Source organism: Aspergillus novofumigatus, assembly GCF_002847465.1.
Source record: "Aspergillus novofumigatus IBT 16806 chromosome Unknown P174scaffold_4, whole genome shotgun sequence".
Taxonomy (NCBI): domain Eukaryota; kingdom Fungi; phylum Ascomycota; class Eurotiomycetes; order Eurotiales; family Aspergillaceae; genus Aspergillus; species Aspergillus novofumigatus.
This window is the reverse complement of record NW_020194277.1, coordinates 1,906,877-1,925,190: the sequence shown is the minus strand read 5'-3', so window position 1 is coordinate 1,925,190 and position 18,314 is coordinate 1,906,877. Positions and strand designations below refer to the sequence as shown.

The window sequence follows — 18,314 nt, the reverse complement described above, 5'->3', positions numbered from 1 at the left end:
CATAGTGCCATTCAATTTGTACAGGCTAATTACATTGTACCGCTTCGCATAAAGCGCTATTCGTGACTGGTCATTATGATACATCTATACAGGAGGGATGGACTCTCGACAAATGGGGCACTGGAGTCGCAATCGCATCCAGCTCTCGAGACAAGTGCTGTGGAAAATATGTCGACAAGGCGTCACCATATAAGTGCGACGACTGAGGATACTTGTAGCTCCCTCGGTGACACTGCTGCCTCCGGCGGCTCCACGCGCTGCAAGAACAGGTACCTCGATTTCCTGCATGCAGATCGCACAATCAAAAACCGCCTTTTTCCTGTCCTTGGTCCGCTGTTTGTCCTCATCCTTCGCATCGCCGGAAAGATCCTCAGCCCTAAGAGCGCCGATCGGTAGGACACCGCCAGACTCCAGATCTGCCTCAGACTCATCAGCGTCTCGCAAAATTGGGTGATAGTCATACGCGGGCGGTGCCCAGCCTCGAGGGACGAAGAACCGCGGTCCGAGAATGTCCTGACTCGCCAGGATCCAGACCTGAATCCACACCCAGCCTGCTAGCGCAAAAGCTGTCGTCGTATCTGGGCGTATAAACAGCACGTTGCCACGTACCGTTAAAAAATACGCAAACGGAAACAGTCGCAGAATACTCTGTCCGACCACAAAATCCCAGCGGAGCGCTTTGCGGCAGTTGCGCATGATATTGCGGCCAATCTGTGGGGTCCAGAATGACAGATAGACAAAGGCAAGAGCGCGCGCATATAGGGCTCCTAGCCGGTTCGGCCAAAGGAAAGACCATATGGAAATAATGAGCATCACGAATAGGACGAAGTAGAATCGTGCATACATCGCACCGACGTCATTGCGAGTTTCTTGAGCTGTTGAAGTGGTGCCACGGTGGGTTGGTTGATCATCCTCCTCGGCAGGAGGATCTTGATCTGGAGTCAATATGATGGGTGTTGTGCCAGCGTCTCTTACTGGGGCCGATGTCGCTGGGAGAGGTAGGCCTCTCGAGCGCGGAGTTGAAACCGGAGGATTGGAGCGACGCTCTCGCTCCCTGCGTTCGGGCGCTTGGACAGCCCAGATCTCCATCATGAATTTCATACCAATGTAGCTGACCGACAGAAACGTGAGAAAGGCCGCCGTCGCCATGACCAAGAATGACACCGCCGGATACAGCTCCAAGAGAATGAAGATAAGAACAAAAGCATCCCCAAAGGCCATAAGAGCAATTGTATAGAAGCTAATACGGCTCCGGGTGGAAGGTGTCGATGCCTCCTTGATCTGTCTCAGAAGTAGTGTGATTTGTGCGGCAAACACTCCGCATATGATAAATACGAGACGCGCACTGTATTTGTCGTACTCTTCAATTTTCGGGCCCGTGAGATAGAGGCCTTCGCTCGGAGGGAAGTCTGGCGTTCCCTTGGTCTCGAGGATATACCCACAGTCCGGAGAGAATACCACGGCGGACATGACCATTAACGGAGCAGGTGGTACCGGAGCCCCAATTGGGAATCTTAGCTCCTCTTCTATCTGGTCAACCACTGGCTTATCCGCTAGGTAGTCATGAACAGCGACTGGATGTTGTTGCAGGTAGACAATATGTTCACACTTGGGTGCAGGGAATTCTACCTGCTCCGATCCAATTAGGGACGACCACGGGAAAAGCGTCGGAGGGCGATTCTCTTTCTCAGATAAGGTATCAGAGAGCGACTTGAGGAGAAGCTGATGTGAAAGCTCATACGCGTCTGAGGAGAAAGCCAGATGCGGCAGCACGAACAACCCCTCAAACTTCTCGCTATTTGAACTCAGGACGATGCCTCCCGTCTCTGGGAAATGGACACCGAATAAGGAGATATACCAGGTATTTCCCCAGAAGTCATTGCTTTCGACAGCCAATGTCGCTCGTATCTCTCGAACTTGGCCACTATCTACCCGAAGCTCTTCGCCCCGCCTTCCCTGAGATCCAAGTAGAAAGTTCCACTGCTGCCGGTGATGTTCAACCCGAATTCGTGGGTGAAATACTCATGCTCCAAAGCGATAGCCGTAGTGTTGAGTTTCGGAGACTCTTTGTCCAACTTGCGGCGAACCCAATCACCACGCAATTTCCCTGTCGCATTGCGGTAGACCGGGAGTAACAACTGAGTCAGATTCAGGGAAGGTAAAGCGTCGGGGTCTTCTAGAGACCTGGGAGGTTCCAGCCCAGCGTTTGAAATGGCGGATCGTAACTGGTGTCGAGCTCTACCCTGAGCTTCCGGGAGAATACCCCAAGCATAACTGTCATTCTTCCTGGTTCCCGCAAAAGGAAGCCATTTATCAGCCGGCGGGTCGAAGTCCCCATATTTGGATTCATTCAACAAACGAAGGGCATCTCGTTCCCTTGCTACTTCCCGCTGGCGCTCTCGATCCTGGTCAAGTAACGGCGGACGAGACTGCGAGCTGAGAAGAAGATAAAAAACGATCAGCAGGAAAAAGAAGGAACCGCGGTTATCCATAGATGCCACGAAGCGATGCAGGCATCGGAGATTCCGTTCAAGTCTCCTTTGAGTACGACCTATGTTGATCGCATCGCTAGTTTACGACGGAGTTTCCATTTATACAGGACCGTCGTAATGCAAGGCAAAAAAGCCTGTCGAGTAGATGATGATGATTTAAAGCTGTAATCAATGGCAAGAGATGCCGGACGCCGGTGGAGGCGAGAGTCAATGATGCGATGAGTGAGTCGAGGCCTCAGGCCGCCGCCGCAGTCTCCCCGCCTTTACCCGCTCTCCCCTGATAACCATCGGTCGGGAAGAGTGCGTGTGCTTTGGGAGTTGGAGCAACCTCCTATCAGCATTGTTCTAAAACATCCCTTCCGGTCTTCGTGTCCAGCGAATCTACTCTACCAACCAGACTAGATCTCGTCGTACATTGTTGGCGCAGGCGTCGACATTCTTCTACTAGATGCTATGGCATCGAACCTCCCCATTCCTCGCCCGCCGCGCACGCCCACTCCACCGTCGGATGATCCCACAAGCGTGACTGACGGCCAGCCCCAAAGGGGGTTCGCTGCAACGTACGATAAAGATACGTTGTCGCCAATGGTCGACCATTTCTCTCAAAATGGATCGAACGTGGAAGACCAGGACCGTTTGAGTCCTACCAGGTCATCCTTCAAACTAAGTCCAACAGATGGCTCTGTACAGAGTGGTGCAAGCGACAATGGCTCTGCTGGGCCATTCAATTTTCAGACTACAACTATGGCGAAGGGCCCGGTAATGAAATCTGTAAGTGCATGCTTTAACTGCACCTTATGGCTCGTTGCGCTTGTATTGGAACGCTAATTGTCTTGCGCGGAATTTCTGTAGAACATTGGCCAGCGACGGGGACACAAGTATAAACATAGTAGTATATCGCATCAAATATTCCTCGAACCTCCTCCCCGAGCTCCTTTAGCTCTTCCGAATTCGCTACCTATCCCCACGCTCAAAGAATGCCGTTCTAGCATGTCGAAGGACCAGAAGACGCGGTTCTGGTGGAGTGTCTGCCATATGTTCGTTGCCGCATACACGCTCTGGAGCGCACATGGATCCTTGGCTATGACAGCGCTGTCTCATTTGATTCTGTTCGACTCTCTTGGGGCGTTGCTCTGCGTAGCTGTGGATGTATTGAGCAACTTCGAGGTGTGGAAACGATCCTCCATTCGCCATCCATTCGGGCTGGAACGAGCAGAGGTACTTGCTGGGTTCGCAATGTGCGTGCTGCTACTGTTCATGGGCATGGACCTCATCTCCCACAACCTTCAGCACTTTCTTGAGTCGAGCAACAACCATGAGCCTCACCATACCCATCCTCATGAGCGCGTCTCTGTCGGCAGTGTAGACATCACTGCTCTGCTTGCCATCTCGTCCACTCTGGTATCTGCAATTGGCTTAAAGAACCATGCACGGATAGGCAAGGCCATGCGCTTTGCATACATTGAGTCTCTGCCGTCGGTTCTTAGCAATCCATCTCATTTCCTCACCCTTTCATGCTCGACACTGCTATTGCTTCTCCCTCTGGTGTCTATCAGGCTTTACAAATGGCTTGACGTTCTTCTGTCCGTCACTATTTCTATCTCCATGTGTGTGCTCGGCGTTCGCCTTGTTAAAACCCTGGGATCCATGCTCCTCATGTCCTATTCGGGTCCGGGGGTCTCGGATGTGATAAAGGATATTGAAGCAGATCCGTCTGTTTTCGGAATTGATGATGCAAGGTTCTGGCAAGTGCACTATGGTTTGTGTATGGCAAATCTAAAACTTCGGGTGTCTGGTTCCGAGGAGAACCTGGTACGACTACGTGAACGCATCTCCAGCTTGATCAAGAATCGACTGGGTGGGGGATATGGCACCGGCGGTCAGAAATGGGAGGTTTCACTGCAATTTACTGTGGATAACTCATGATATCACTGTTTCCATGTATGTCAACATCCTGACATGGTTTGCAAGTGCACATATCCCCTTCTTCTTCTGCATAATGTAATTATTTATCATTGTATATCTGCTGAGGATTGACTGCTAGGCTTTGTTCAAGATCATTGGGGCGGTTTTCAGGGATATGTTTCTTTACCTCGGTCGTACGCTAACGTACGAGTGTCTGATGAACTATTTGAAACACAAATTTGCCCGCCTTCCAGTGATCAGCGTCTTCAAGTCTGTCCTGATCAAAGACTTGGTCGATTTCCAAACCCGCATGGAATCGCTGCTTGTCGAACAGCTGAGCGATGAGCTTCTTCTCACGTCCTGAGGTACCTCTCACATGAATCTCATCCGGCATCCCATGAATCCAGACGTGGAACCAACCCCAATCCAGCACTTCCGTAGCAAGACGACAACACCCCCAGTTGCAGGTACAATGCCGCAAGTCAATATAGAGGCGCGATAGCTGGAACGTCTGCCGCACAAAACTCATTGTGCGTCCCCAAAGGTACTCCTTCATATTTTCGAGATGGTGATCATGAATCTCATGCACTTCTTCAGACGAAACCTCCTCCTCGGAATCCGAATCTGACTCGGTTCGTTCTATTCTGGGAATATCAAAGTCGTTTTGCATCTCATCCAGCTCCTCAACTACTTTGCGCTTGTGTTTTGAGGGTGCCTTTGCATCCTGTGCTGCCGCAGTGACGCCTGGAAGCTCCCGGGATAGAAACTGTGCTAGGTAAATGTAATCACGGCAGTCGAAGACGAGCTCCAGATTGCGGACCTTCTTGAGGTTCTCGAATACACGCGGATACTCTTTGCGCGCGGCAGCTAACAGATCAACTTGGACGAGGGAGAAAACGTTTTCGCTCAAGTAGATGGGCATTGCCTCTTCGTATATGCGCTTTGAGGTCCAGAGTAGAGCGAGATTGGGCGTGCCATAGATATCCTTTCTGTTCGGATCCATGAGCACTTCAACGGTAGTGAAAGGACGAATGAAAACTCGTCCCATGACAAGGGAATACCGGTAGATCTGCTCTCTGATATGGTGAGGAAGATTAAAGAATGACATGTCTTCGGCTGGCTTGGGGACAGCGAGAAAGGTCTTCAGGAGGCAAAGTTGAGAGTCAGGAGTAGATCATCACATCTGAACCTAGCATTCATATGTTCAGTCTGGTGACTACAGAAGGAAATAGAGTCAAAAACCGGGGGTAGGTATCACACTAAAGGGGGTCAGTCAACAGTGAATGATACATTCACTGGCCTAGGTTGGATTGAACATCATAGAACTAGGAAGACCAAGACAAGAATTTGCTTGTTAAATTATGTATATGGCCACCTAATGCCTGGCATTCAGCCATTTCAATTTGATGCTGTGGTTTAGCGGAAGGGTTAGGTTATATACTGCAGAAATAGTGTGCAATTGCAGTCAATAGAACAGTAATTAGGATAAAATCTTGCTCATGAGTCTTAGCTTAAAGCCTTTTCTCGTTCTCGAAGCGCTTCTAACGTTCCATCTTTGTCGAGAAAAGGCTACGAGACACGGAAAAAGGATGGCGTTCTGCATTTTGGTACAAGTAATCAATAGGGCGTTCTTTCAATCCAGTAAAACGAAACCCCGTTGTGCCTAGCAATCTCCTTCAATAAACAGCCGTTGTGATTTCACGACACTGCAGCCAGAGTGCCTGCCTCCAATATTCCCTCGCGTTCGTCCCGTCTCCGGCGCTTCTCCCGAATCGCTTCCCGCCGTTGAGCGAGAATCTTGAGCTGTCTGTCCTCAACACCCTGTAGCCAATAGCCGAAGCTTCCACCGACGCCAGCGAACAGAGGGTACACCCAGAGAGATTCCTTGGCGAGAATAGGACGCATCTCGATACCGAGTTGCCAGAGTCGGACGGCAATGCCTAATGGAGAGAGATGTTAGAAGGCGGTCTTCACCGAAATGACAAATGCCGGACGAAAGTCGGACGGGCCAATTGCCAGTTTCCTGGTACTGAATGAGATATCATTCCCGGCTAAGCACATACCGAAGCCGCCCCAGAAGAGGACTTTGTGAACCATTGTGTTTGTAGTGGATGCGGACTGCGCGGATTGGGATAGGGAGGGGTCGCTAAAGCAAATTATGACCCGAAGAAGCCGCCGTAGTTGAATGAAGACAATTGCTTCTAGGTTCAGGCCCGGACAGAGACGCAATGGGTCACCTTCAGCGGACAATCGTTCAAGATGAGGTTGCTTTCCTCCTCTCTCTTAACCAGGCCCGCCGAATCACCGAGCCGCAGTTCGCAATCTGCGGCGGATCATCGTTCCTCCGAGCTCGGCGCCAACTTTCACTGAATCAGGAAATAGTTAGAATCGCTGTTAACAAGAGGTATGCCAATATTAATTTGCGACGCGCTTCACTTCGTCCAAACCAGTTTCGAATGCCGCTCGGCGGCGCCGGGTTACGTGCTTTCCAACATTATTAATCTGATTATCTCATGATGGCCGGTCCAGTTGAGATGTCAGATGTCCAACCCACTGGCGTCAAACGGCCCTTGCTCGATGTCGAAAGTCTACAGCGGAAGAAGTTCAAGACGGAAGAGCTGCCATTGACCGCGGCGCAACACACTGCGATTGAGGACCTACTGCACGCTTTTAAGAAGAAAGGAGGTTTTGATAACGTTCGCAAGAAAATCTGGGCTGAATTTCATGACGGAGTATGTCAAATTGATCTTGAAAGTATCGACGCATTCTCTAATGCCGCATCTCTCATCTAGGAAGCAAGAGCCGAGTTTACGAAGTTATTGATCGAACTAGCAGAGTCGGAAATAGAACGCGAACCAGAGCTTTTATCCCGTGAACGAGGAAAAGCTGCGACCTTGATAGAGGGTGCCGTCGATCGGAGCGACGTCTACAAGAAAGCCGAAAAGCTCATTGATGCGCTGGCCTCAAATCACCTGCAGTTCATCTTAGATTCTGTCAGGGACATTCGCCGTCAGCAAGTCGGAGACGAGCTCGCTGCGAAAGAGGAGCAAGCCGGCAATAAAACAGACGAGGATTTCGCTGCGCAGATAAGAGCTAAACGTGAGATACGCGAACGAGAATGGCAGGAGACGGTGCGCAAACAGAGAGAACTTGAGGAGCAAGAAGCTCGTCGAAAGGCCGAAGAGGAACGCAAGAAGCGCGAGATCGAACGCCAGAAGGAGGAGGAAGAAAGGGCAAGACGGAAAGAGCGCGAGGAACAGCGACGTGCAGAGCGTGAGCGTCAGCGGGAAGAGGAACGTCGACTTGAAGAGCAGCGAGAAAAGGAACGACAGGAAAGATATGAGCGCCGGAGACGAGAAGAGCGCGAAAGATACCGGGACTGGGATCGATCTAGGGACAGTGATCGCAGTCGAACCAGGGACAGAGATAGAGACAGAGATAGGGATCGAGAGCGCGACCGTGACCGCGCTGGCTCAATAGGCTACCGATCACCGCGATATCGCGATTCGAGGAGAGAGAAGTCCGCTACTCCGAAGGAGCCAGCGAAGGCGCCTCCGCCGCCTCCACCGCCTCCTGTTGCCGTGGATGATAAGTCGCTGGAAGAGGCCGCTCTCCAACTGCTGCTTAAAGAAGGCGAGGAACTTGCTGCTAAGGCGCGCCAGAAACCGGAATTTGATTTCGAAGAAGCTGAGGCCATCGAGAACGGCCTTAAGCCCCCGCCGACTAAACCAAAAGGCGCAACAGAATCAAGGTATTCCATTACTCCATTGAAGTCCACCAGTCCGTCTGTCGATGTGGACCAACGCCGAAGGCGAGACTCGACTGTTGATGACCGTCATCGCGCGCATAGACGTGACGGCAGCCGGGATCGCAGCCGCTCACGGAGAAGATACACACCTCGCTTTGATGATGACCGTCGACGGGAACGATCCCGTGATGCTTCTAGTCGCCCGCGTGATCGTAACCCTGATGATAGAGTTGCCATACGGGATTTCAGAGCCAACCGATATGGCGACCGCAGCTACCGCCCTAACCGCAGAAGTAGGAGCAGGTCAACTGGTCGTGGTTATGACCGGGACAGGGACCGCAGCAGGGGTCGAGATCGCAGTGCTGAACGCGAGAAAGATCGAGCTCGAGATCGCTCGCGTCCAACGGATGAACGGGAACGAGATCGAGATCGAGATAGAGACAGGGATAGAGAGCGCGAAAGGGACCGGGACCGGGACCGGGATCGGGATCATCGACGTCGCAGTTACTATTCTCGGTCTCGTTCACGAGCTCGACGCGGACGATCCCGCTCTGCCTCCCGCGCCAGAGATCGAAACCAAGATCGAAATCGAGATCGAGACCGAGACCGAGATAGAGAGCGGAATCGTGATCAAGAACGGCACCGAGACGGAGACAAAGAACAAGACCGCGGCCCGGTCCGAGAAGGCGACCGTAACGGTGAGCGGGGAAGATCCAAGTCCCGCGTTCCGAATCCCTCTCGAAAACCGTCTCGCTCGCGACGGCGTTCCCCGGCACTCTTGACATCGATCGCTATGTGCCCCAACAAGCCATCGGAGCAGATCCCCTCGAAGGCGGGTCCGATCTCCAGATCGCCCAGAGCGAGATGATCGTCGAGGGTTCGTGGAGATTGATCGGTACATACCCGGCAGCGAGCGGGAACGTGAAAAGGCTCGAGACGGAGAGAATGAGAAAGAAAAAACTAAAGAAAAGGAAAATGAAGAAAGGAAAGATAAAGGCGCGGAGCTTCCTGATCGCGGAGCGGATGACCGCGGGGTACGGAAACCTAGCACCGGTCAAAGGAGAAGCAGGAGTCGTTAGGTACTCATCCCTTTCCGTCCAGCGTGATGATCTATCGAGAGCATCTCCTCTGTATTTCATCCTATATCATGTATACTACGCTACATTCTGGTCATCTATGATAAAAAACCTAATGGTAATAACGATCAACAGCAATGAAAGACTGGCAATACTGCCGTCCCGTGAAAGATGTTTGAGGAGCATCAAACGGCTGTCGACCGAAGGCACTCTCAGTATCACGCTGAAATGAAGAGTATAAAGAGTATACATCTTGTATGCGCTGCATGAAAGCGGTCAGAGGTCAGATCAGGATCTGTGGGACGTAGCCGATCAATGAGAAGAACTCGTTGCGACAGCTTCCTGGTATCCATCGTTCTCATCATGTCGTTTATAGAAATACGAGTTGCTACCGGAAGTGGTGGGCCGCAGCTCAGGCGACAGACGGTCGATAATGGTTTGCTCGAGGATCTTGATAGAGCGTTCGTTCGTCCCCATCTTGTTCCATACGGAGATCATATGAGAGTTGAAACGGACAGAGGTGGAAACACCAAGGACGTGGTCATGTTCTAGGGAAAGCAGTCAGCTCGACTTTCTCGGATGCTCGCGAATACCGATAAGCGGGTTATGCACCTTTCTCCAAAGCAGCCTGAAATTCGTTGGCCATACAGAGAATGGCAATCTCGTGGAAGAACTCCTGAGCCTTGCTCTTGGGGACTCGGAATTTCCAGCAACCACCCTTGAGGTTTTCTGGGTCTTCCCATACCGGACGGACGCCCTTGCGGAAGATATGGACTGAGTCTCGTAGGCGTATTTTATCCCAGGGATAGTTGTTGTAGACGCGATAGAAAGTGGCAATGTCGGCTACATCCTCATGCAAGACATACAGTCGGTTGTCATAGTCGGTAGATTCTGAGTGTCTGTCATACCATACTGTCCAGTGATATTGGAGTGGCAATGGGCGTAGTTTTCCGAGGATGTTCTGATGCAGGGACTTTCTCGTAGAAGAGGATGGGCACTCCGTTGTTTTTTGTGTTGGGGAGCTCTCGTCTCTTATAGGGCTTTGGTCGTTGACGTGTAGTTTGGGCGCGCTCATCTTGTGGTGCTGAAGTTTCGGATGAGTTGCAACGAGCTGATTGAGCGGTGCTGTTATCCAAGAAGCGTATTTGTGCCCTTGGTAGAGACTTTAGCTCTTTGGCATCAGAAGAGACTGGAATGACCGAGAATGGTTCTTCATAGAAGAGCCCCTTCACCCAGACTAGCTGAGGCGGATATAGTGTAGTACGTTTGAGAAGCGAATATCCTGTATCTTGAAGTCAGCATGACATTGAAGACAGTAGTTCATTGTAAAGACATGCAAGACGAAAAGCCGCCCAAGGAACCTAAGTCTGAAGGTATCTGAAACACCAACTATATAAGGAACTGGGGTGTGTGGGGATAATTGAGAATAGTTGGGGTAAAGTGAGCGCCAGGTTAAAGGACATGAGATACAATGGAAGTGAAAGAACGTACCTGATACAAAGACTACGAAATTATATTCAACTCACCTCGAAAACCCTGAATTGGATATCTTTAAGGGAAACTGGGAATACTGAAACAAGCAACGAGAGCGCAGAGACCTTGGACAAAGAGCCAAGTCTTGATGAAGAAAGATAAGTATAGCTGATTCTGCAGGGGAAAGCGGGGTTGGTAAACGGTCAATTAAAGGCAATACTTATCAACCAGCTGCTGAGGCTATCGTCAGATTATAAGCTGACTTAATATTAATAGCAGTCACCATCATGAAGAACTAGGGCCTGTTTCATATTCATTTGTGCTCTGCCCACTTTTGATGGCTGCAGGACTCGCAGCTCCAACCAGGTCATGAAGATGCCACCATGTTCCTTTCTTTAGGGGCCAGAATGATCTTCACTCTTTTTCCTCCATGACCCATCTGCCACATGGCGCCTGCAATTCTGCAGGCGATCGAATTTCATCACATCGTCTGATTCCGGCACGTTGGCGCTGATTCGATCTCCACCGCCTGGCGCGAAACGCCGTCTAGGTGTTTAAGCGGGTAAGAATTTGGGGAAGAATTCAGCAGAACCAACCAACGACGAACGAACGACACAGAATGGAGGACGGTGTCAGGAAGCGCCTACGAGCTGACGAACCCCAGTCCCTATCATCCTTCGACGAAACATCGCCCTCTAAACGAACCAGAGCCAGAATTGTCCCCACTTATCGCAATGACGATAAGGGCCTGTCGACGAGTTCATCCGCTGCAGAGCATGACGGCGCAAAGAAGCCGGAGAACCCCCGCAAGATAGCCTCCACATCTAGCGAAAGCGAGGACGACGACGAAGATGATGATTACACTTCCTCCTCTGGCTCCGACGACGACAGCGACAGCGATGGAGACGGGGAAGATGAGGATCAAGAAGCCGACTATAGTTCCGACCAGGCATCCCGTGCAGGTTCTTCGCTACCGCGCATTCCGGCTCAACAGAAACCTCGGATACACCGCATGACAAAGGAACCGGATCTTCTCTCCCGACTTTCTGCATTTCTGCCGAAGCTGAAGAGTGCCAATGAGGATCTACAACGAGAGATAGCCGCGGGAAGAGGGAAAGATCTTCAACTAGACGAAGTGGAGAACCAGGAGGGCCAATACATTGAAATGGTGGGTTGAATTGATTCTTTCTGGTTTTGAGTGAGAACATGAATGCTGATGTTGCCGTCTCAAGAACCTCGGACTAGGCGTTTTGGAAGAGAAACATGCTGACGGCAGTACCTCTACTGACGAGGAGATCGGCGACGGTCGAGAATCTGCAAACGATGAAGATGCCGCAGAATTGGATACTAAATTGCAGAAAGACTCCGATATTTTGGATAAACTGATGGGCAAGAAGAAATCTTCGGATCAAAAGCCCACGATTCAAGAATTGACTGAGCCACGATCTTCTTAGTACATTGCATAGGCCTGGCGTTGACGGATATTTCGGATTTGCTATTACCAAATTCAGATGGCTCCGTGTTCTTGACGACCAAAAACCATTTTTTCCGCTCATTCATTTGATGTAGAAGTCAATCTTTCTGAATGTATCTAACAATCAGTGAGTCATTTATGCACATTCACAGGTATAATATTCTGGCAAGGTTCTGTGAACCGGACAGCAGTCGGCCGCAAAGAACAACAAATCAGTGGTCTAATACATCAAGATCAAGTGATAATCGACCGTCAATGGTCTAATGTATTTGCACGAAAGAAGAAGCAGAGATACAGCCAATGAATCCATGGCAATTAAGAAATTAAAGCATGACATAGCAGCATCATCCATTATGAGATTTCCTTGATACGGCAAGTCCAGCCAGATTCTTGGCTCAAAAGGGGCAGACTGAAGGAAGAGACGTTAGCATATACTGTAAACACTTTTAGTTTCGTCCTTATCTTACCTTGCCCCGAGACACCATCCAAGTTCTCTGTTCTTAATCTTCTTGGCAATCTTCACCTCGCGAGTGAGGGGCATTTCATAGCCAGTGTGCAGCAGACTCATCATGAAGTTCAAATCCAAGCACCACTCGGGCCGATCATGAAGCTCTTTCAGGGCACCTTCGATGCCTGCAAAGATGCCCCAACTATCTTCGCCACCACAAACGGTCGACGTAAGCTGATGCAATTCATCCAAAGTGAACGAGTCAGGCATGCCCAGAGGCTTGGTACGGTCGTAGAAGTAAGAGAAGATATATACGTCTTCCCTGGCAAATGTCTTCTCAAGCGAAGGCTGGTGGACGCCGTTGAAGGAGCAAGGAGCAAGGGTGCATGCAGCCTCCTTGTTCAGAGACTTCTCTGCAAGACCACGACATTGAGCGGCGGTAGACCCTACCTTAGGGCCAGCCATTGTAACCTGCACTTCTGGAGCGAGCTTGTGTCCTTCCGGAAATTCCAAAGTGATATTCTTCTCCATCCCGGGCCCGATACAAGGGTTAGGGATTGGCTGCTTAAGCCAGGACAGGTCTTTGGGACTCGACGCGAGCATATTCTCAACGATGGATGTGTGAACGGCTTTGCGCGCAGCCATGAGACCGTAGCCAAGGTGAGAATGCTGATACAGCTCGAAATGCCGGCCACCGAACTGGAGATCGTACTTGTGGTCACCTTCGGCCAAGCGCTCCGGCATGCCGCCTGACTTGCTCTTCGGAAATGTGGGCTGGAAAACAATCTGGGTAGAACCTCCACCAAGGTCAAAGACTGCAGCAGTAGGTGTTTCGTCAGGACCGCCAATCTTTCCGAGAAGGTAATTCGTTGTGATCCAGGCATAGACACCCTCGTCAGAGCCATCCATGATTTCCACTCCTCCCTTCTCTTTGGAAACCACAGGGAACGGGTAAACAGTCTCGAGTCGAGTCCGTACCGCGTCCAAGATCTTCTGGCTCATTTCTGGGCCAAGCATGCGCAATCCGGCTGTGGCCTTTACAGCAATTGGCGAGCAAGACTTGTATTCATCAGGAACATTCTTCATTGCAACCTCCATGAGAGGATCAAGGCTTTTGGCTGCTCCTTCAGCATCCTCTTTGTAAGAACTCAGCCCGGAGCCGCCCTTCTTCGGTTCAGTCTTGAAAAACACTTCATCTTCAAGTTCCGGGGAGGGGCCGCAGTTGTTGAATCGATAGACGTGAATTCGAGACCCTTGGCTTCCGGCATCAATCATAAGAGCATACTGAATCAATGGCTTTTTGGGATCATGGGGCTTTGAACACTTTTCTTTGGCGGGAGCACTCGTGCTTGGTCGTCCTGAGTACGAAATAAGTTTTCCCGATCAGCAAGTTGTAAAAGGGTCAATTAAACTGACCTTGAGGGAAGCCCGGGCGCATAGGTCTTGACGGAGAAATCCAGAGCAACATCAGCAACAGGGCTGCCACAATGGCACCCGTCTTTAAATAACGGGATCTCTGAGTCTGTGCCATATTTGCTAGTACTGAAAAGCGTCGCTGCTTCGATGGTTTTTGCGGACTTTCCACGGGTTCCACAGCTCGGGAAGCCTGCGAGTTGGATCGCCGATAGGGACTCGCTTCTGAGTGTATATAGGATACTGTAGTTTGCAGATGTCGACTGTCAACTCCAGTCGACATGCGAGCAAGGCCAAATAGACAAACTCAAGTGGCGTCAACAAAGAAACGGTCTAAGTGTTCTTTTCAACGGGGCTGGAAATGAGAATGAGAGACTAATTAACGAATAAAACGAGTGAGGATCATCGATTCATCAGACGCCTCCGAACGAGCCCAAACGAGATCGTGGAGGATGAGATGAAATAAGATCGATGTCAGAAATATGGCGGAAAGTCAGGGGAGAGGAAAGTCCAAGACGGAGACCCTTGAAACGATGGCATTAGACCCACTTGGCTGTGGCGGTTGTTCCCCATCTGCTGTGGCTTGGCTTCCTGCATGCGTCCAGTGGACGGGATAGAACAGTCGTGGGATCAACTACCTCTTTAGAGCACTCCTTATCTACACCAATCACTCTCTGTTTCCACCTCACAATCAAAAGAAGGCGCACATATTTTCCATTCCCTTTGCTTATACGGAATTTGGGTATTGCGGTTGTTCTTTCGCTTCCTGCCACCGAACTCGCCTGCCAGACGACGAATACTCGACATGAAGCACACACGCGGCCTAATATCGATAACACAAGCACTTCGCCATACCTTCCTGTCCCCTTTCCAGACCACCCATGTCCAGTTTCCACGCTACAGTTATGCTTTACGAGGAGCACAATTGAGGTTCCTTCAGTCTCCTCGCCATCTTCCCTCACAACAATCAAAACAGAAACAGATCCGAGATGAAGATATTCGGTCGGAGTATATACAAATCGTCAACGAAAATGGCGACCTTGAGCCTGCCATGAAGCTAAGAGATGTGCTACGCTCTTTCGATCGCTCTGAGAGCTTCCTCATACAAGTGTCTCCAGCCCTTCCTGACCGCCCACCAATCTGCAAAATCGTGAACAAAATGGCCATGCGTGAGCACGAGCGAGCTAAAGCCAAAGCTGCCCATGCCACTAAAACAGCAATGAAGCAGATTGAGTTGAATTGGGCCATTGACAGTCATGATCTGGCACACCGCTTGAAGCAATTGACGAACTTCCTGGAGAAAGGCCGACGCGTGGAGATCATCCTGACGCGGAAAAAAGGCAAACGGGCACCCACTGTGGAAGAGATCAAGAACGTCATGGACAGCGTCTTGCAAGCTACGAAGGAAGCCGATGCGATGCAGATCAAACCTATGGAAGGGGAACCGGGCAAACATGTCACATTATTTGTGAAAAAGAAGGATGCTTGACATGCCTTCGCCAGCTTGCAGTTTTCTATGACATATTTGGCGTACTTTGGCGTACATAAACATTGATGACCCTCAGTCAACCGTCATGTATAGTAACACTCCATTACTTCAAACCTAATTAAGTAAGACCAGAAGGTTACCTACGTGCGTTCTACAGAGTAGATGGAAGACCATATCAGCTTGGCAATTGGATTTTTATTCCACCATATCAGTCCTACTTGACTCTTCTGTCAGTTACATAGAAGTTGAGAAGCCTGCATAAATGATCATTGCTGCGATTTAAATATGCTTTTGCCTGCTGTTCATGTCGTTTCTTGTGGCACGATCGAGGTATCTAGGTACATATCGATTCCCAATGCGCGACCTCCGCAATCCCGCGGCTGTGATTGGGCCGCTCATGACTAAGCAGGCTCCCCTAAATTTTTCGGGGTCCGATGGAGAACTTCTCGACCATCAGTCCGGCTCCATTTCTTCCTTTCCATCGTGTTTGCTCTTGTCTCTTTTTGTCTGTCGTTCTAGTCCAGGGCAGTCATCATGTCGAGCATCTCCAGAACCGCAAACCTTCTCCTGCGCTCCAGCAAGGCTTCTTTGCTGCGTCCTCGCGCCCTCAACCCCGTCCAACATGTGTTTGGCAACAACAAACTAGCTGCTCGTGGGCTGGCTAGTGCCTTCGAGCGTACTAAGCCTCACGTTAACATTGGTAAGGAACACTTCTTCATTTGCAAACTGACTCCTTCCACTGACAATCTTGTATAGGTACCATTGGACACGTCGATCACGGCAAGGTAGCTCCAAAACTTCCCTTCATGCTTCCGACCTTCCCGCGCCTTTCTGTACATTGCTCACACATTCCTTAGACCACCTTGACCGCTGCTATCACCAAGCACCAGTCGGAGAAGGGCCTTGCCAACTTCCTTGAATATGGTGCCATTGACAAGGCTCCTGAGGAGCGCAAGCGTGGTATCACCATCTCCACTGCTCACATTGAGTTCTCGACGGACTCCCGACACTACGCCCACGTCGACTGCCCTGGTCACGCCGATTACATCAAGAACATGATTACTGGTGCTGCTAACATGGACGGCGCTATTGTCGTCGTTGCTGCCTCCGACGGTCAGATGTAGGTGGAACATCTTGCGACATATGTGGTAAAACCCATCGCTTACGTTTCCTTGAATAGGCCCCAGACGCGTGAGCATTTGCTGCTCGCCCGCCAGGTTGGTGTCCAGAAGATCGTTGTCTTCGTCAACAAAGTCGATGCTATCGATGACCCGGAGATGCTGGAACTTGTCGAGCTCGAGATGCGTGAGCTGCTGAGCAGCTACGGTTTCGAGGGTGAAGAGACTCCGATCATTTTCGGTTCCGCTCTCTGTGCTCTCGAAGGGCGCCGTGACGACATCGGTAAAGACAGAATCGAGCAGCTTATGAACGCTGTTGACACCTGGATCCCCACCCCTCAGCGTGACCTCGACAAACCTTTCTTGATGTCTGTCGAGGAAGTGTTCTCTATCGCCGGCCGTGGTACCGTGGCTTCTGGTCGTGTCGAGCGTGGTATTTTGAAGAAGGACTCTGAGGTTGAGATCGTCGGAGGCTCTTTCGAACCCAAGAAGACCAAAGTCACCGACATTGAAACCTTCAAGAAGAGCTGTGATGAGTCGCGTGCTGGTGACAACTCTGGTCTCCTCCTGCGTGGTATCCGCCGTGAAGATGTCAAGCGTGGTATGGTCATTGCTGTTCCCGGCAGCACCAAGGCTCACGACAAGTTCCTCGTCTCCATGTACGTCCTGACCGAGGCCGAGGGTGGTCGTCGTACTGGCTTCGGTGCCAACTACCGTCCTCAAGTCTTCATCCGTACTGCAGGTAAGTTCCCACACACCGTGTCCAGATCTTCCAGTAGATTAGAGATATATGCTAACGATTTATCAGACGAGGCTGCTGACCTCAGCTTCCCTGACGGCGACGAATCTCGCAGAGTTATGCCTGGTGACAACGTCGAGATGGTCCTGAAGACCCACCACCCTGTTGCTGCTGAGGCTGGTCAACGCTTCAACATTCGTGAGGGTGGCCGGACTGTCGCTACTGGTCTGATCACACGTGTCATGACCGAGTAAAGGGCTGGTTCGCAGATAAACCACGAGGCATGACCGACTGACTGGCTGCTCTGTATTATAAGAAAAAATATACTTTCAATGTCTTTTTGTCGCACCTTCTTGCAGCGCGGGAAACGGCAAAGGTATCTATCAGGAAGGTTTGCGCAGGCGTTTTTTGAGTCATGTCATGTAACTTTATGTATTGAAAGCATGTAGCTGGATTTTGTTATATCTCTCCTCCTCTCTTCCATGTCCTTGATACGAATAAACGATGTGTATGGATACATTGAGAATCTAGTTCCAAGTAGCTGCCTTTTGGTAATATCATTCTAAAGAAGGTCCATCGAAAACGCACAGTCATATCTAAAGAACCGCGGTCGTCGCGCTGGGTTCCAATTTCTGTGGAAGATTTCTTCGAACTATCTAATACCCGTATACAGCGGCAACTGCCAAATATGTCAGTTTCGTCTGAAAGAAATTGTTTGAAGTGGCGAGACTCGCCAGTGTACTGATGGCGATGCACACTACCTAGAAGGTGACACCAACGCTAGGCCAAAAAAAGGGGTTTATGGTCCCGCCCTCGAGCTTGCACTCAGGCGGCGATGGCGCCCCCCCGGTGACGAGTGACGAGTGCCCCTTCTGGCCACAGGATCATAACACCGGCCGACCACCAACGAGCCTCTCTTACCTCGGGGCTTAGGTTGTT

The 18,314-nt window shown here is 50.6% G+C and overlaps 10 protein-coding genes across 10 annotated transcripts; 5 read left to right on the top strand and 5 right to left on the bottom strand.

The window, feature by feature from the left end:
• Nucleotides 1-84: 84 nt before the first annotated feature.
• Nucleotides 85-2,680, bottom strand: dscA (ubiquitin-protein ligase dscA; the record flags this gene model as incomplete). The annotated part of the gene is made up of 2 exons (XM_024831867.1): nucleotides 1,982-2,680; nucleotides 85-1,940 (listed from the first exon to the last, which is right to left on the bottom strand). Exons 1-2 carry the CDS (start codon nucleotides 2,490-2,492, stop codon nucleotides 85-87), a joined length of 2,367 nt encoding a protein of 788 aa, XP_024682754.1. The 5' UTR covers nucleotides 2,493-2,680.
• A 265-nt stretch (nucleotides 2,681-2,945) lies between these two features.
• Nucleotides 2,946-4,418, top strand: P174DRAFT_420716 (cation efflux family protein family; the record flags this gene model as incomplete). The annotated part of the gene is made up of 2 exons (XM_024824890.1): nucleotides 2,946-3,263; nucleotides 3,345-4,418. 2 exons carry the CDS (start codon nucleotides 2,946-2,948, stop codon nucleotides 4,416-4,418), a joined length of 1,392 nt encoding a protein of 463 aa, XP_024682753.1.
• An 89-nt stretch (nucleotides 4,419-4,507) lies between these two features.
• Nucleotides 4,508-5,700, bottom strand: P174DRAFT_174352 (uncharacterized protein). Its single transcript, XM_024821233.1, has one exon. It carries the CDS (start codon nucleotides 5,503-5,505, stop codon nucleotides 4,597-4,599), a length of 909 nt encoding a protein of 302 aa, XP_024682752.1. The 5' UTR covers nucleotides 5,506-5,700; the 3' UTR covers nucleotides 4,508-4,596.
• A 380-nt stretch (nucleotides 5,701-6,080) lies between these two features.
• P174DRAFT_441438 (putative NADH-ubiquinone oxidoreductase 14 kDa subunit) lies at nucleotides 6,081-6,653 on the bottom strand. Its single transcript, XM_024827310.1, has 2 exons — nucleotides 6,461-6,653; nucleotides 6,081-6,337 (listed from the first exon to the last, which is right to left on the bottom strand). Exons 1-2 carry the CDS (start codon nucleotides 6,492-6,494, stop codon nucleotides 6,096-6,098), a joined length of 276 nt encoding a protein of 91 aa, XP_024682751.1. The 5' UTR covers nucleotides 6,495-6,653; the 3' UTR covers nucleotides 6,081-6,095.
• Nucleotides 6,654-6,805: 152 nt separating this feature from the next.
• On the top strand, nucleotides 6,806-9,099 carry P174DRAFT_503935 (BOD1/SHG1 domain-containing protein). The gene is made up of 3 exons (XM_024831186.1): nucleotides 6,806-7,129; nucleotides 7,190-8,148; nucleotides 8,171-9,099. The coding sequence occupies exons 1-3, from the start codon at nucleotides 6,911-6,913 to the stop codon at nucleotides 8,925-8,927; spliced, it is 1,935 nt and encodes a 644-aa protein (XP_024682750.1). The 5' UTR covers nucleotides 6,806-6,910; the 3' UTR covers nucleotides 8,928-9,099.
• A 434-nt stretch (nucleotides 9,100-9,533) lies between these two features.
• Nucleotides 9,534-10,296, bottom strand: P174DRAFT_420712 (eukaryotic translation initiation factor 4E; the record flags this gene model as incomplete). Its single annotated transcript, XM_024824889.1, has 2 exons — nucleotides 9,534-9,769; nucleotides 9,834-10,296. The coding sequence occupies 2 exons, from the start codon at nucleotides 10,294-10,296 to the stop codon at nucleotides 9,534-9,536; spliced, it is 699 nt and encodes a 232-aa protein (XP_024682749.1).
• Nucleotides 10,297-10,976: 680 nt separating this feature from the next.
• P174DRAFT_503933 (NOPCHAP1/New4 family protein) lies at nucleotides 10,977-12,398 on the top strand. Its single transcript, XM_024831185.1, has 2 exons — nucleotides 10,977-11,862; nucleotides 11,927-12,398. Exons 1-2 carry the CDS (start codon nucleotides 11,314-11,316, stop codon nucleotides 12,146-12,148), a joined length of 771 nt encoding a protein of 256 aa, XP_024682748.1. The 5' UTR covers nucleotides 10,977-11,313; the 3' UTR covers nucleotides 12,149-12,398.
• Nucleotides 12,210-14,514, bottom strand: P174DRAFT_441434 (guanosine diphosphatase). Its single transcript, XM_024827309.1, has 3 exons — nucleotides 14,033-14,514; nucleotides 12,636-13,974; nucleotides 12,210-12,577 (listed from the first exon to the last, which is right to left on the bottom strand). Exons 1-3 carry the CDS (start codon nucleotides 14,145-14,147, stop codon nucleotides 12,520-12,522), a joined length of 1,512 nt encoding a protein of 503 aa, XP_024682747.1. The 5' UTR covers nucleotides 14,148-14,514; the 3' UTR covers nucleotides 12,210-12,519.
• On the top strand, nucleotides 14,512-15,632 carry P174DRAFT_512352 (putative translation initiation factor IF3; the record flags this gene model as incomplete). The annotated part of the gene is made up of 3 exons (XM_024831866.1): nucleotides 14,512-14,590; nucleotides 14,678-14,771; nucleotides 14,819-15,632. The coding sequence occupies 3 exons, from the start codon at nucleotides 14,512-14,514 to the stop codon at nucleotides 15,516-15,518; spliced, it is 873 nt and encodes a 290-aa protein (XP_024682746.1). The 3' UTR covers nucleotides 15,519-15,632.
• A 343-nt stretch (nucleotides 15,633-15,975) lies between these two features.
• On the top strand, nucleotides 15,976-17,931 carry P174DRAFT_441432 (translation elongation factor Tu). Its single transcript, XM_024827308.1, has 5 exons — nucleotides 15,976-16,218; nucleotides 16,275-16,303; nucleotides 16,376-16,638; nucleotides 16,699-17,378; nucleotides 17,445-17,931. Exons 1-5 carry the CDS (start codon nucleotides 16,053-16,055, stop codon nucleotides 17,627-17,629), a joined length of 1,323 nt encoding a protein of 440 aa, XP_024682745.1. The 5' UTR covers nucleotides 15,976-16,052; the 3' UTR covers nucleotides 17,630-17,931.
• Nucleotides 17,932-18,314: the final 383 nt, after the last annotated feature.

Coding starts and splice junctions, on each gene's coding strand:
- P174DRAFT_441434 (XM_024827309.1), bottom strand. CDS start 14,147: ATGGCACAGACTCAGAGATCCCGTTATTTAAAGACGGGTGCCATTGTG. Junction 13,975..14,032: donor GCGCCCGGGCTTCCCTCAAG/GTCAGTTTAATT, acceptor TTTCGTACTCAG/GACGACCAAGCACGAGTGCT. Junction 12,578..12,635: donor GGATGGTGTCTCGGGGCAAG/GTAAGATAAGGA, acceptor CTCTTCCTTCAG/TCTGCCCCTTTTGAGCCAAG.
- P174DRAFT_441438 (XM_024827310.1), bottom strand. CDS start 6,494: ATGGTTCACAAAGTCCTCTTCTGGGGCGGCTTCG. Junction 6,338..6,460: donor CCTCTTCTGGGGCGGCTTCG/GTATGTGCTTAG, acceptor TCTCTCCATTAG/GCATTGCCGTCCGACTCTGG.
- P174DRAFT_174352 (XM_024821233.1), bottom strand. CDS start 5,505: ATGTCATTCTTTAATCTTCCTCACCATATCAGAGAGCAGATCTACCGG.
- P174DRAFT_441432 (XM_024827308.1), top strand. CDS start 16,053: ATGTCGAGCATCTCCAGAACCGCAAACCTTCTCCTGCGCTCCAGCAAG. Junction 16,219..16,274: donor TAAGCCTCACGTTAACATTG/GTAAGGAACACT, acceptor AATCTTGTATAG/GTACCATTGGACACGTCGAT. Junction 16,304..16,375: donor GACACGTCGATCACGGCAAG/GTAGCTCCAAAA, acceptor CACATTCCTTAG/ACCACCTTGACCGCTGCTAT.
- P174DRAFT_503935 (XM_024831186.1), top strand. CDS start 6,911: ATGATGGCCGGTCCAGTTGAGATGTCAGATGTCCAACCCACTGGCGTC. Junction 7,130..7,189: donor GGGCTGAATTTCATGACGGA/GTATGTCAAATT, acceptor TCTCTCATCTAG/GAAGCAAGAGCCGAGTTTAC.
- P174DRAFT_503933 (XM_024831185.1), top strand. CDS start 11,314: ATGGAGGACGGTGTCAGGAAGCGCCTACGAGCTGACGAACCCCAGTCC. Junction 11,863..11,926: donor AGGGCCAATACATTGAAATG/GTGGGTTGAATT, acceptor TGCCGTCTCAAG/AACCTCGGACTAGGCGTTTT.